At 53.4% G+C, this 13,922-nt stretch overlaps 3 protein-coding genes across 3 annotated transcripts; 1 reads left to right on the plus strand and 2 right to left on the minus strand.

The window, feature by feature from the left end:
* Window positions 1–4,591: 4,591 nt before the first annotated feature.
* ISF_07151 (yeats) lies at window positions 4,592–5,431 on the plus strand (the record flags this gene model as incomplete). Its single annotated transcript, XM_018850754.1, has 4 exons — window positions 4,592–4,724; window positions 4,799–5,194; window positions 5,266–5,351; window positions 5,408–5,431. The coding sequence occupies 4 exons, from the start codon at window positions 4,592–4,594 to the stop codon at window positions 5,429–5,431; spliced, it is 639 nt and encodes a 212-aa protein (XP_018702032.1).
* Window positions 5,432–6,524: 1,093 nt separating this feature from the next.
* On the minus strand, window positions 6,525–10,208 carry ISF_07152 (hypothetical protein; the record flags this gene model as incomplete). The annotated part of the gene is made up of 3 exons (XM_018850755.1): window positions 6,525–9,799; window positions 9,870–10,057; window positions 10,135–10,208. 3 exons carry the CDS (start codon window positions 10,206–10,208, stop codon window positions 6,525–6,527), a joined length of 3,537 nt encoding a protein of 1,178 aa, XP_018702033.1.
* Window positions 10,209–12,775: 2,567 nt separating this feature from the next.
* ISF_07153 (NAD(P)-binding domain protein) lies at window positions 12,776–13,690 on the minus strand (the record flags this gene model as incomplete). The annotated part of the gene is made up of 1 exon (XM_018850756.1): window positions 12,776–13,690. The coding sequence occupies one exon, from the start codon at window positions 13,688–13,690 to the stop codon at window positions 12,776–12,778; it is 915 nt and encodes a 304-aa protein (XP_018702034.1).
* Window positions 13,691–13,922: the final 232 nt, after the last annotated feature.

A 13,922-nucleotide genomic window follows, 5' to 3' on the forward strand; every position in this document is an offset into this window, starting at 1 on the left:
GTCCATCCGTACCCGGCCACGGCCCAGCCTCGCCAGCCTATTATTGCCCCTGCTTCTCCTGCCCGCCTACGAAAAGGTCGAACCTTGCGTTGATGATACATCTAGTCTGCAACGCAGAGTGCCCGCTACCCAACGGCTTTGGTGTATGTGCATGGTGGCAGTTGCTGTCGCCTGAAGCCCCGTCGCAAGCAGCAGCACAGCAGGGTTGGCAGAAATCCCAGAGACAGTTCCATTTCAATGCCTTTTTATCGGGCCTCGCTCTGTAGTTGCATAACTACCATCTTGATCCTGTTCTGGCAGCACATTGACAAAACCCCGGTACCCCCGAGCCGTACGTCTACTTACGTGCGAGCCGCCGCTCGCGGCAAGTCCTGCACGGATCACGTCTTATGAACCTGTCATGCATAGCGCCGCTCGCTGTACGACCATACACACATCCGAACGCAACCCGTGGTCCGGTCTGTACCCAATTATCCCGTGGCAACATTGAGCACGGGTGGCTCCACGACCGCAGAGACAACATGCTTGAATCTGCGTGCTATGCTCAAGGTGGCAATGCGACGCTTCCTGAATGCTGAAAATGCATGTCAAAGAGAGGGGCGGCTGCTTGCCCACACAGCTCTTTCTCTTGATCTTAATAGCTAAATGCGAAGTGTACTAGTCCTTTGTTCATCATTCAACAAGAGATTGTCTCGTCACCATATGTTTCAGTGCCAGCAGAACGCAGCGAATGCGACGATTGCCGCGAATGCCACGGACGAGCTCATTCCGACAAACCATTAAAGTCAGCACGCATGTCTCTAGAAGACGAACCTATCAAGATAGTCCGCGGCCACATTGGTCGCAAGCGGTGCGAGGAACTCCGTACGCGCTCGACAGACTGGAACCCCAGCGTCGTCTACTAATCCGGCAAGGGCGTCGGAGCACGCGGCGCGGCACCAACTCTGGGTGTTGCAACGCCCCAGATCATCCAGAGGGCCTCGGTCGCCGACATGAACGAGCGTGTAGTCCAAAGATCAGAGCCGGGCGCCGAGAGCCCAAAATCCGAACGCGTCTGAAGACAAGATGTGGGAGGTGTGCCTTGGCCCCCATGCTGGGAGTGTGCATCTGTTGAATACTACAGAGGATAGCCAGTCGAGTGTCGTGTAGGGGTGGTTGTCTGGCTCAAGTCTTCATGCTCGGGTAGAGTCTTGTCGTGGCTCAACGCACAGAATGTGAGGCTGCTAGAAATCAACCATCCAATAGACGACCATCTTCTGGTTTTGAGCTGGCGCTTATTTTGCGTGTCTGCCCCCCTTGTCAAGGCCAAGCCACCTCGGATGCCCATCCCGAGGAGCAGGGAACCCGCGAGATGGAGACCGGGGACGGGGCAGATCGCGGTACCGAGAAGGAGTAGAAGAATATTCTCTCGTTTTCTTTTTCTTTCTTTTATCTGCGTTGATTGATGCGATGTCTCCCGACTTCAGTTGCAACAACGCTGTCTCTGGTTGCGTGTGGCAGACGCTCCCCCGGGGAAAGACAATCTGTAGATCTGCCATGTATGCATATGCACGTCATGACACGACATATTCGACCAGGTAGGTAACACGCTTCAAGGGTAGAGTTCTGCCAGCATATTGGCGATGGCAGATATGCCCAACAATGAGTATTACCTCGAGGAATCAGCAACACGAGAGACGCAAGGAGTTGGCTATTGCAATAGCGGGAGTCTAGGCATGGAGGGAGGAGAAGAGGGCATGTAGCATTTGGCGCATATTCACGCCGCATAGATAAACAAATAATTGGACCGGATTGCCATGACTTCATTGTAGATGGCGTTGACTGTTGACAGCTGCAGTGCTCGGAGGGCCCTTTCAAAAGTCGAGTCTGGCGCTAAGTCTTTGCCCGACCCCACGAGGGAGCGTGACGATAACTTCCTAACACAGGAGAGCGCTGAAGCTATCACGCACTTGCGTAGCAGCTACCATGAGTTGCCCAGTATGGGATTATGGTGAGCTAGGTATGCTGTAAGACTGCGCAGAACTTTTTTCATCATGGCTTTTATGTTGTTATTCATTTTAGCCTTTGATATCTCTCGCATCTGCCCTGTACATATGCTTATTGGAACCTTCATTCTGGAATCGCAATAGACGCAATTTCTGAAAGATAAGTGTGTAGCAACAGATCCTTTTTTGCGTGAGGCAAGAGGGCGATGGAGAGTGGGCGTGACGAAGTTGCTGGCGTTTTTACGGGTGTAGGTATGGCTTAATCTAGGGACAGGCAAGCAGGTTGGTCAGGTTGTTTGATGGAAAGGCTGGGTGGCAAAAGAATATCCGCCTCGGTTTGGAAGGGAGGTGACATGGCTGTGCATATGGTACGGGCGAGTTGTCAGTCTTGCTGGCTTGGTTGTGCGTAGATGGTAGGTATGGAACGGGTGCTTTTGTTCTCGTGACGGTGATCACAGCAAGAAACAGAATGGCCTTGCTTGCTTTCGAAATTGAAGAGAGGCTTGTACAAGGCGAAAAGAACAGGTGGGAGTGCAAGTAACTAGCCATTTACTAACTTATTAGAGCGAGCAAACAACTGAAGGGAGCGACCAGCCGCCGCGTCCGTCCGGGTGGAAGCGCGTGGAAAGCAGGAGGGCTGGCTATTGTGTGTGGAAAGGGCAAGAAAATTCCCAGGAAGTGGGTTTTTGTTAACATGCCTGCCTCAGTAGTAAGGGAGCAACGAGCAAACAAGGACAAAGGGATGGGGGGAGGAATAGCCTTTTATTCTCTTGATCTTGCGGTTTTATATCTTCATCTACAGGAATTCATTGAATAAACAATGTGTATAACCAAAAGCGAGATAATTTTTCAATAATCCGTATAATTCTACTGGTGAACGGGTTGCCCCGTGCTCCGGCGGTAAGTGACAGCAATAGTGCAATAGTGAAGCGCTCAGCGCCCAAAGCCCTCCACTACCTTTGCTGTGCTGTGTGTTGGGTGGCGTGGCCGATTTGCTGCTATCTTTTTTCTTTGACGGGCCACTCAGCAAAGTGCCGTAGGTAGTAAGTAGTAGGAGGTAGGAGGTAGGAGGTATGAGGTAGCAGCCAATCCTTTCTTCCCCCTCCTCTCACTCGCTGTCACTATTTTTTTCCCTCTCCCTCTCTCTTCCTCTCTGCCTTGCTGCTGCTGCCCTCCCTCTCTAATCGCCCGCTTTTTTGCTCCGAGCCATCTTATCCTTCTCGCCTTACCGGAAACGAAAAGCCCGCCGCGGTTCCTTTTTTTCGCCTCTGCTCTTTTCTTCCCCTTCCTGTCTATCGCCCATTGCTTGGATAACAATCATCATCAGCTTCCCGGGCTTCTTTATTTCTATTTTTATTTCATCGCTAATTCCATCCTTATCCTTGGGAGTTCCTTTTACTTTGCTACCTGCTCTGTTTTAAATCTCCTGTCGCGTCAAACATACACACAAGCACCATGTTGGTGGAAGTAAGTGTTATTCTTTTCCTTTACTCTACCACCATTCACCATCCATCCCTCCTCTCCCATCACATGTCTGCTTTACTGCTCGGGGCAATAGTGACTTGAACCTGTTTTCATTTTTCCCGTCCATTACATTGCCTTTGTTGCTGTGTCGCGCCACTGGCATCGCCGCCTTCATGGTGTTTTGCCCCTTCCTGCTTCCCTTACTACACCAGCCTTGCCGCAGCGAACCAAGCGCACGCACAGGTTGTCTGCATGGCTTTTATCTCTCTTCAGCATCTCCCCTCCCGTTCTCTATTCATCCTACCTTTCAATTCTTGATGCGCCGTGATTGGCTAGGCGGCTGGCAGTCAGTCGTTGCCAGCTGGGGGCCAAGCTCCGCGTCTGCCAGCTGCCAGGGGTCGTTGCCGCCACCACGCCTCGCCCTGCTGCTGCTGTTGCTGTCTTGTTACAGCGAGGGCCAGTTCGAGTGAATGCCATCACCCACCGAGTTTGTGCCGCCGCATCCTGTTTTTGGCTCAAAACTCGATTCATCGCATGTCCGCCATCATGTAACCCTCACATCTGGAGCATCGGCTAAGCTCCTCGCCGTCTTGCCCAGGCTCTCACTTGAAGCAACCACCCGTCTCTCATCTCCCTTCTGCCTGGCGTGCCTCACACATCAATCCCGTCGCCGTTTGCTCTCCGTTTGTCGTGAAAAGACTCTCTCATTCCGCACACATACCGCCCTTCTCTTCTCTTCTCCATAGCGCACTGCACAATATTGGCTTCCTCTATCTCCCAACCTTCCCTTTCTGCTCCTCGTTCTCTACCAAGGCCGTACCATCATGGCACCACGCAGGAACCGTGCAGCTTCCACCGCGCCTCACACAAGAAAAAAAACGCAAACATCCAAAATAATAATCGGTCCTAACGATAAACAGAGAAAAGTCAAAGTCGTCACTGACCAACATGTCATGTAAGCTTCTATCCACGACGCAAGGATCTTCCGCCGCGAGGCTTCTCTTACTCGAAATCTGTTTGCCGCCCGCGACGCCTGCGCATTCCATTGGCGTTGCGAAAACCTTTTCCGCCCGCTATTCTGCCCGCCATTGACGCTAACTGGACATCTTTCTGTTTCCTCACATAGTGATAAGCCCTCTCCCATGGCCGAGTTCCCAATGAGAGAATGGAGCATCCGCCTATACCTGCTAGACGAGGATGGCAACGAGCATCCTGGCGACGTCTTCACCAAGGTTGTCTACAACCTACACCCTACCTTTGAGAACCCAGTCCAATGTAAGTACCCGGTCGTGATGTGCTGGCAATGCTAGAAGCCAGCCGGCCCCAATGCCAGCCACTAACTCGTGCAGCTTTCTCCAAGCCTCCGTTCGCCTGTACCAACGAGGGCTGGGGCGAGTTCGAAATTGCTATCGACTGCTACACCACTGAAAAAACCAAGCTCGCCCCCATCATTCATGACCTCAACTTCCTCGAGTCCAAGTACGAGAATACTCACACCGTCGTTTTCAAAAACCCTTCCCAAGCCCTGCAGGAGCGCTTGCGTGAGACCGGCCCACTGCCTACAGACGAGGACCGTCCCAAGAAGAAGAGCGGCCTCGCCGGTGGCAAGAAGAGTGGTCAGAAGTACGACTATGAAAAGATTGCCGAGGCGCTTGAGAAGCTCGAGGAGGAAGATCTCCTACGCGTCATTCAGCTCATCAACGAGAACAAAGGGCCCAATACTTACATAAGAAGCGACGTTGATGGTGAGTTCTTGCTACCTTGGTGCTTCGCGTCGCTTAGCTGGCCATTGGTTGATGTCTGTGTGTGCTAATAGCGAATGACCTGAATGAAGCCGGCGAGTTCTCGATAGACCTGTATACGATGCCCGATCTTTTAACCACGAAGCTGTGGGACCATCTCGTACGTGTTATAGCTTACTGCGCGCCAACTCAGCGCATATGCTAACTGTCACTCAGTCTAAGAAGGGCATGGTGGCCTAAGCAGCTCAAGTCGATCCAGGTGCATCCGGGTGCACAGTCGGGTGCCCGATCGACTCCGGCGGAAACCAAGCCGCCAGCCATGGAAGATCCAGACGAGCCATATGCCTGGCCATGGCGTATATTCACATAAAAGACCGGACGAACTGCAACGCGAACGGAGGAGCAGTGACATCTCGTAATAAACTGCCAGATTCGACCTCCATTCACGAACTTGTATGCTCGGGGAATTATCCAAGGAGTGGATCCTGTGGCGTCCTTGCGTTTGGCACAGGAATTTATCTTTGTCCTAGCTCTCTTCGGGGGGCATTGTACCAGGTACATCGGAGGAGGAGAAGCGCGAAACATATGTTGAGAGCATTGAGAGCCTGTATCGATGAGTGTTGTTTGCCATTTGGCGTAAAACGACTTCTTTTTTTCGCAGTCATGGTTGTGGATCTTTTTTGGTCGTTATGTTGTCTGTGTTCGGGACGGAGTAAAGTAATGAAGAAACTTGATGGTAATTAATGATGTGACTAAGGGATGTGACTTGACATGTTCTGGGCTAGTATTTGCTTCTGTCCAGGATGAACATATCCTGATTACTACCTCAATGATATTTCATCACCCTTGTTTGTATCGCAAATCGGCATCTTCCCCCTCCACTTTTTGCTGCGAATCAACGAAATAGATGTAATAATTAAAAAAAGATGAGTGCATGATGTGACGATACTACCCATGCAGAAAAGACATCGACAAGAAAGTAGAGGGTAAGATAGTAAGTTTGGCTCTCCCAGCAGAAACTAGTACTCTATAGTGACAAAATAAAAGAGGATGGAAAGGGACAAAGAAGAGGCTTCTTCTCGTTACAAGCGTAGAGAAAAATTAGAATGACAAGGTATGTATTTTCATATCCAAAATCAAGAAGAGAAGATAGAGAATGCAAGCTCCGCTGAGTGTCCGTGTCGACGGGATGCAGATGAGACAGAATCAAAAAGAAGAGAAAATGAAAAGGGTATATAAACAAATGGGAAAGAAATTGCGACGGAAGAGAATGACTGCATGCGTGAATAATTAGAACATGGACGTTGTTAGTTCTGTTTCCATGGGTTGTGTGCTATTGACCAAACTGCGCGGCATGCTTGGAGTGGGCATCAGTCAGATCGTTGAGGACGCTGACCTGGCCGGTACGGTCCTCACAAGCAAGCTGCAGGCTGGTTCCCTCAACAAAGTCAAGGACGACGCTGTTGGGAAGTTCCTGGACCTCGACGTCCGGGCAGTATGGCGGGCGAAACTCGCTCAGGTGGTAGCGTTTTGTGCCTTGGGCGGCGCGGCTGCTAGGCGCAGGCAGCGCACTGAGCACAAGGAATCCCTGCGAGTCAATGCACATATTGCGGCGCTTCCAAAGCAGATTATCGGGGAACTGAACATTAACGTCGCCCAAGTAAGAGACGATCCAAGGCGAGGTGCCGGTGGTGGAGGGGCGGGATGCCTCAACGCGGAGGTCTTCATTCGGCGCTAGGGGCGACTTCACGGTAGGAGATGGGGTTGTCTTGGCGCGCGTACCAGAAAGGTTGGAAAGTCGGCGCATGAAGCGAGTGGCGCGGGACAGCTTGCTGTCACTCGACTTCTCTTCGCCGCCCGAGAGTGCGTCGTTTAGATCGGGAGACTGTGGCTCCTCGCTTTCCTTGCCGGTTGATCGACGGCTGCTAAACGACATGCGAGGAGAGAATGAGCCGTTCGCAGGCGGTGGCGAGGTAGCAGGAACAGGGTCCGTCGAGATGGTTCGTCTGTCCTTCCTCAAACCACGAACAAGACTGACGGACGAGCGGCGTCCGTCATCCTTGCTCGAGTCAGTCACTGTGTCTATGCTGGCAGTGCTGAAGTCTTGAGTGGGCTTCTGGTGGCTGACAAAAAGAGGGGACTGCTTCAGATCTAATGGGTTGAAGCCAGATGCATCCCTATGAGGCTCGTTGGCCTGTTGGTCAGGGTCGCGCACAATCTTGGCCATCACCGAGATAGATTCAGGTGCGCCACGAGATGAGTCAGAAGGGGAGGGCTGGAACATGGAAAGTCTGTTGGAAATGGACCCTGAGCGACCACGTTGGGGTCGGCTAGTCTCGGGCGAGGAATCAGAGCCGTCACGAGAAGGGGGTGCAGCCATTCGGAGAGAAGACGCGCGCTCAATTACTGACGGGGCGCGGAGGGGCTCGCTCTTCTTGACGGAAAAGAATGTCGACTGAGGACGTTCACGACTAGCGGGGCGACCCTCGGCGCCGCTGTTGGCAGAAAGCATCTCAAGAGCCTTGATGCGCTGCGAAATGCTGGAGCCAACATTGGACTTGGACGAGAGGTTGGCGTTATTCTGCTGCTGTTGTTGGTTGATCTTGTTGAGATACGCGGCTCCGGAGCTCATGGAACGAACTGAGGACTGGCTCGCATCCGAGGGCGAGATCAGATTACCTCGTACGGGATTGGACACAGTCCTAACAGCAAAGGGCTGTGGATTCGTGGCAGTAGATGGACGCATGGCCATAACGCCACTATCGGGCGTGATGGGCGTTACCGGCGTTGCGATGATGGATGGATTGGCGCCGGTCTCAGCAATCACTGAGGCAGCGGTAGGTGTCCGGCTTGCATCCGCTTGCTCGTCAATTCCAGTCGTCCGAATGGGCTCAACCAGTCCCTTGCGCTTCTCCTTCACGGGCTCAGCGGTCTCCGTCTCGATTCTAGGCGTATTCTTTGCCTCTACATTAACCTCTGTGGAGGATTCCTTAACCTCGTGCTGAGTAGTAGCGGTTGCATGTTCCTTGGAAGTGGCGGGTGCAGGCGGGTCGGATGTGATGAGCGTGAGTGTAGCGAGAGGGCTCTGCGTAACTTCTGCGGCAGGGGTCTCAGCAGCTGCACGAGTGGCAGCGATCAGATCCTGAGCAGATGGCTGAGGAGCGACATCCTGACCTGTAAGCTCGCCAGCGTGCTTCTCCACCTCCTTTACTTCTGCCTTGGGCTCTTCAGCGGATTGCTCTGTAGACTCTTCGATGGGTGCGGAACCGGAGTTGTTGGTTGAGAACTTGGAAATCGGAATAGCGACGGGTTCCTCGGTGGCGTCGGTATCGACATCAGGCGAACCAAAGAGGGCAGCCTCAGTGGCCCTAATGTGATCCTGTGTTGTCATATGCGTTAGGTCCTTGTCGGGAAGTGCGGCGACGCGGGCTAGCGCGTCGGCCTCCTTCTGCTGCGGCGTTGTTTCACCGGCCTCCTCCTTTTCATGTACGGTCTCATCGGTGGCGTCAGAGATGGATGAAGCTTTTGTCGAGTCGGCCGTTTCCGAGTCCTCCAATGCTGGGCTGGCTGGATGAGAGTCCGTGGCTGTAGCTTCGGAGGCTTGGTCGGCGAGGGATGTGTTCGACTGTGCATCGGCGTAGAGATCAGCTGCTTCGCGCGCAGGTGTTTCTTCGGGAGAAGGGCCACCAGCAGCTTGGGATAAATCGTCATCGCCAAGTGGCGCATCTTCAACCGTTTCCTCTTCCGTTTCAGCTTCAATAGTGTCGGTAGGGGTAGCAGCATCGTCGCCTTCCTGGGCGACCTTTTGAGCAGCAAGTCGCTTCTTCTCGCGGAGCTGCATAGCTTTCTTGAGCCGTGCCTTTTCAGGCGAAATCTTCTTGGCTGGCTTGAGGGTGGTCTGTGAGCTGGACGGGGCTAATGTCGGATCAGTGTTTTCTTTAGTCGCGTCATCGACCTCAGGAGCGACACCAAAATCCAGGGCCGCAATTTCTTCCTGTGGAGAGACGAGATTGTTGCTTTCGCGGCTCTTGTTTCTCTTGCCACCCTTGCCAAAAAGCTTGTACCCGGCAGGAATGGCAGACACTGGTCTAAAGTTGCCGGCAGTTTGGGGACGGATGTTGACGTCGAGAGAGGGCCGGGGACCCAGCTTCACCTTGGGCTTGCCATAGGGGTAGGATGAGGAGCTAGATAAGCTGCGGTCATGAGAATCTGAGGTGGAGGGACGCTCATCAGCACCAACAAAGGTGGGGGGTTCGGCGGTATCTTGGGCGGAGAATTTGCTTTGCTCGGGTGACGAAGCCAGATCGGCGTTCAGAGTGACAGGATTACGGTTCCAGTTGGGGTCGACGGGTGTTTTGGGAGGCAGGGCATCGGCCGTGACAGACTTGCGCTTGGAGGCGGGCTGGTCATCCTCGTCCTCCTCGGCAATCTCAACCAGACGCTTCTTACGGGAGCTAGTGGAGGAGGCAGTCGAGCCCGAGGCGGTGTGCAGAGAGCAAGCGGCGGAGAGCTTTGTGTCGGTCAGGGCGGTGGCAGAGTCGATTTCGAAGACGGTATCGTATGGTGAGAATCGCTCGCAGACAAAATTGAAATGGACGGCAACACGAGCTGGAGGATGTGTTAGGTGATGGGAGAGTTGACGTGGCAAGAGATGAAGATGGGTTCGGGCTCGACATACCTTGTATTAGGCGAGAAGAGTCTTCAGGGAGATATTTAAGAACGACATTTCGACGTCTGTACTTGATGTATCCGTACAATGGGCTGTCCTCGTCGTATTCTTCGATGCTAGTACGGAGCTCGGCAATACCACCAGCGCCAGTGCTGAGGAGTTGGACTTCGTCGCGGCTAGTATATTTGAGGAGAAACCTATGCGATTGGCGTGATTAGCTGAGACTATGTGGTCTGGTGGGATATGGCTAAAATGAATGAAAAGAGGAACGTACCAGCCTCCAGGTTCGGCTGCGGCGGTCTGGAAGGCCTCTGTGACCTGGGGTTCGTCGAGGCCGTTAAGCGACATGGCTGTGTAATGTACGGGATGTTGTGGTAGCTCGCAGCGTCTCTATTGAGGAGGATGACCAATATGGTCGCGGATGAGAGATTGGGCACTCGAATAGCGCAGAGTTGGGCGGGCCGGGCCGGTCAGGTATCGAGTCGGGTTGATCGTCACAGACGAGAGACGAGAGTCGCAGAATGGCGTAACTGGAGCGGTAGAAACGTGGAAGAAGTGGTCATGAAAGCGACGAGCTAAGAATACTGCCCAAGGACCAGCTCCGAGCTCAGAATGAAGAAGGAGAAAAAAGTCGGGGGAATAGGAGGAAGGCGGAAAAAGAAGGGGCTTGTGGTTGGTGGAGGGGTCGTCCGGTCTGTGTGTGTGGTTTGTGGTTTGTGGTTTGTGCGGTCGACGAGGGAGTCGGTTCGTTGGCTCAGCTGGTCAGTGGAGGACGAACGAGACGAGGGAGGTGACGACAAGGTAGAATAGACTGATTGGCCGAGGCGAATCCAAGGAAAAGGGCATAAAAAGGCAAAAGGCAAAAGGAAAGAAGAAGGTCAAAGAGACAGACGGACAGTGCGCTGCTGTTCAGTCGGTAGCGCGAGTGGAGATGGGATGGGGGGGTTGAAGAGAGGCGGCGCAGAGGAGAAGAGAAAGGGAGGATAAAGTGGCAGGCCTAACCAAGTCTGTCAAAGAGGTTACAAAGTAAAAAGAAGGGGGAAAGGAAGGACAGTGTCAAAGGGGAAGGTGGTGAGAAGGGAAAAAGAAAGGCCAAGAGAAGAAAACAAAAGCAAAGAGCCAGGGGGGCAGAGCAGAGAGTCAAGAAAAAGAAAGAAGAGAGGAGTCTTGCTTGGGTAGGGTAGTCTGCTGTTTCGGCTGACTGACGTGTAGGACGAGGGTGATATTACCAGCATGAATATCCCGTCCTAATAATAAGGCCCAACTAGTCAAGCAATGCCTTGCAAAGTATAAATTGTTATACGGACTGGTACCAAATTCAGGTCGGTATTTCGACAAGTTGGACGTGGCCGATTCAGAATTCAGGGGCAAATGCGGGAAGCGGGAAGCGGGAAACCCGGTGGGCCTAGCTTAATGCACTGGTATTTTGATAGGCGGCAAGTACCTTTTGTGCCAAGCTGACGCTCGTAGGTACCTGATCCTTATCAGAACCGCTCATGAACCCGCCAACGGTCGCCATCCGTCGTCAGGTACATAATACATACATACATATGTACATACATACATACGTACCAACGCCGAGTACCAGGTACAAACAGAAGCAAGAGTCCAAATCGCGCGCGTCTTCTTGCACGCGGTGTCGCAGGCACATTCCAGCAAAGGACGAAATCAAAATAAAGAAACCAGGAATAAATTCCGCAAATCCAGCTAATGGCCAAGTACAATAGCCACGACAATTTGACCTAAAATTCCCCGGATTGGCCCTGTCGGCTCCGATTAGCCAGCCAGCCCAACTTTGAAACACGCCGACAGCCCCAAGCAACAAGGAAGACTTACATATCGCAGGTATCTAGGTAACTATTTCGTGCATTAGAGTTCATCGGCTGCTCATTAACGATTTCCAATTAATATGAACCTCAATTCAGCTCAATCACATTCTTCCCCGTACAAGCCACGCTTCCAACCAGAGGGACGTGCTCTGAGCACGTCCCTTTCACTTTTACCACTGCCCAGAGGTAGTTGCAGACCTATGTTGTACATACATACATACATACATCCCGACACAATCTAGCGTTCCTTTGCTGCACTCGCCCGTCTCCTGCTTACAGGGGTCTCGAGTTCCCCCTCGGCATCGCAAACACCTGCCAAATTGCCAATGCTGCATCAACATTACCATCCCATCACCATCCCATCGCCATCGCACCCGCCATTCATCCCATCAACCTGCATCATACTGAGCGCCCATCACATCAAACCCCTTCTTCCTTTACCACTCGACCGCCTCTTGCGCCACTCCAATCTCCCAACTCACCACTCGGATACACGCATGCAACACAACCCCGTATCCTCTCCTGTGTATCCTAACTTCGTTAGAAAACGGCTCTTACAACTGCCATCAGTTCAGTGCCCATGTGGGCTGTGGCTTTTACCAAAAGCTCTTCAGACGCCTCTCCTTCGCTCCCCTGACTACCCTAGCAGGGACTCCCCCTGACAATTCATACAAACCATGTTGACCAGGGGCGCCCCCGTGGCGATCTACACGCCGAATTTTAAACTTTGCCTGTCCAACGCGCTTTGCTCCTCGGCTGGGATCCCATCGCGTCGCTCTCGTGAAGGACGGCCATGGCGGATTCGAGAGCCTCGTCTTGCCAATGATCACGGTCGTCTTTCACAGTGCACGGTTACAGTGCGAGTCCAAATGCACACCTCGAACTGACTCGATATTCACCTTCACTCACTTATATAATGGCTTTCTCGCTTGGAGGCATATTCCCTTTCGATGTCATCATCTGCCGAATAACTAAATGTCCTCTAGCTTCTCCGTTTAGTCTCCTCTCCTACGCTTGTCAACACTGCCTCGTCTAACTAACAACGCGTAGGTCAATGTACTCGCCTGCAAACGTCTTCAACAACCCTTACACGCGCTTGGCCACGATCTCCTTGACCGCATTATAGACGTCATTCCGAGCATAAGCCCCCAGCAGCGCGTGCGTCTCCGGCGTGGTCTCGATAAAGACGTTCGCGTCGCCCCCCATGCGCGCCATCTTGGGAAACAGTGCGTGGTCATCGTCAAGGCGAAGTGCGCCGTCAGCTACACCCATCGCCCGGCGGAAGTAATCAAAGAACTGCACAAACGTCAGGTTCTCGTCGCTGACGAACAGCACCTTGCCGGCAACACCCGCCGTCCGGTTGGCCACGGCCCCCGCAATGGCCTGCGACAGCGAGCGCAGCGTCAGGAAGGCCATGCCGCCCGGCGGCGCCGTCTCTGCAGGCCCGAACTTGCCCTGAAAGTAGAGCACGAGCTCGGCCGCGATTGGCGACGCAATCGTCGCTGAGATGTCGCCCACGAGCATTGGTGGGCACAGGCTCGTCGCCACGAAACCCGGCCGGGCCAGCGCCACCACGCCTTCGGATTCGACCTGCCGGGACCGCACGTACGCGCTGGCCTCCGCCAGCGCCGGCAGTGCGTGCCAGTAGTAGCTGCCGACGTGGATGAATTGCACCACGCCTGCATCCCGCGCCCGCGCCGCGAACGCCGGGACGCCCTCCCCGTTGGCTCGCATGACGTAGGCGTCGATGTCCTTCTCGTTCGCCGGCACGTGTCGCGCGTCCGCCCCGGCTGTGAAGACGACAGTCTCAAACGCCGAAAGCTGCTCCTTGGTGATGTCGTCTTTGAGATAGTTACCCTGCAGGAAGGGCAGGTCGGCCAGCGGTGACGGCGCCTGCGGCTTCGTACGGCCGGAGATGGTGACGTTGTGGCCGAGCGCGCGCAGGTGCAGCGCAGCGTGGCCGCCAATTAGGCCGGTTCCACCGACGACGAGAGTATTCATCATGAATGGTTGTCGTTTTGAGAAAAAGGTAAAGGTTGTGCTTTTGACTGTAAATTGATTCGTAGCAAATCTGTCCTGGAGCGTGAGTAAACAGCCAGCCTCGATACAAGGAAATGAGCCTTTATATATCTTTACATTTTCCCCAATTTACCTAACCTCTCTCTATTTACTGCCACGGCGTAAAGAAACTGCCTCGTACTCCTACAGTACCTGCTGTTGAATCATGTCCAAG

This window comes from Cordyceps fumosorosea (genome assembly GCF_001636725.1).
Source record: "Cordyceps fumosorosea ARSEF 2679 chromosome Unknown scaffold_20, whole genome shotgun sequence".
In the NCBI taxonomy this organism is placed as follows: Eukaryota; Fungi; Ascomycota; class Sordariomycetes; order Hypocreales; family Cordycipitaceae; genus Cordyceps; species Cordyceps fumosorosea.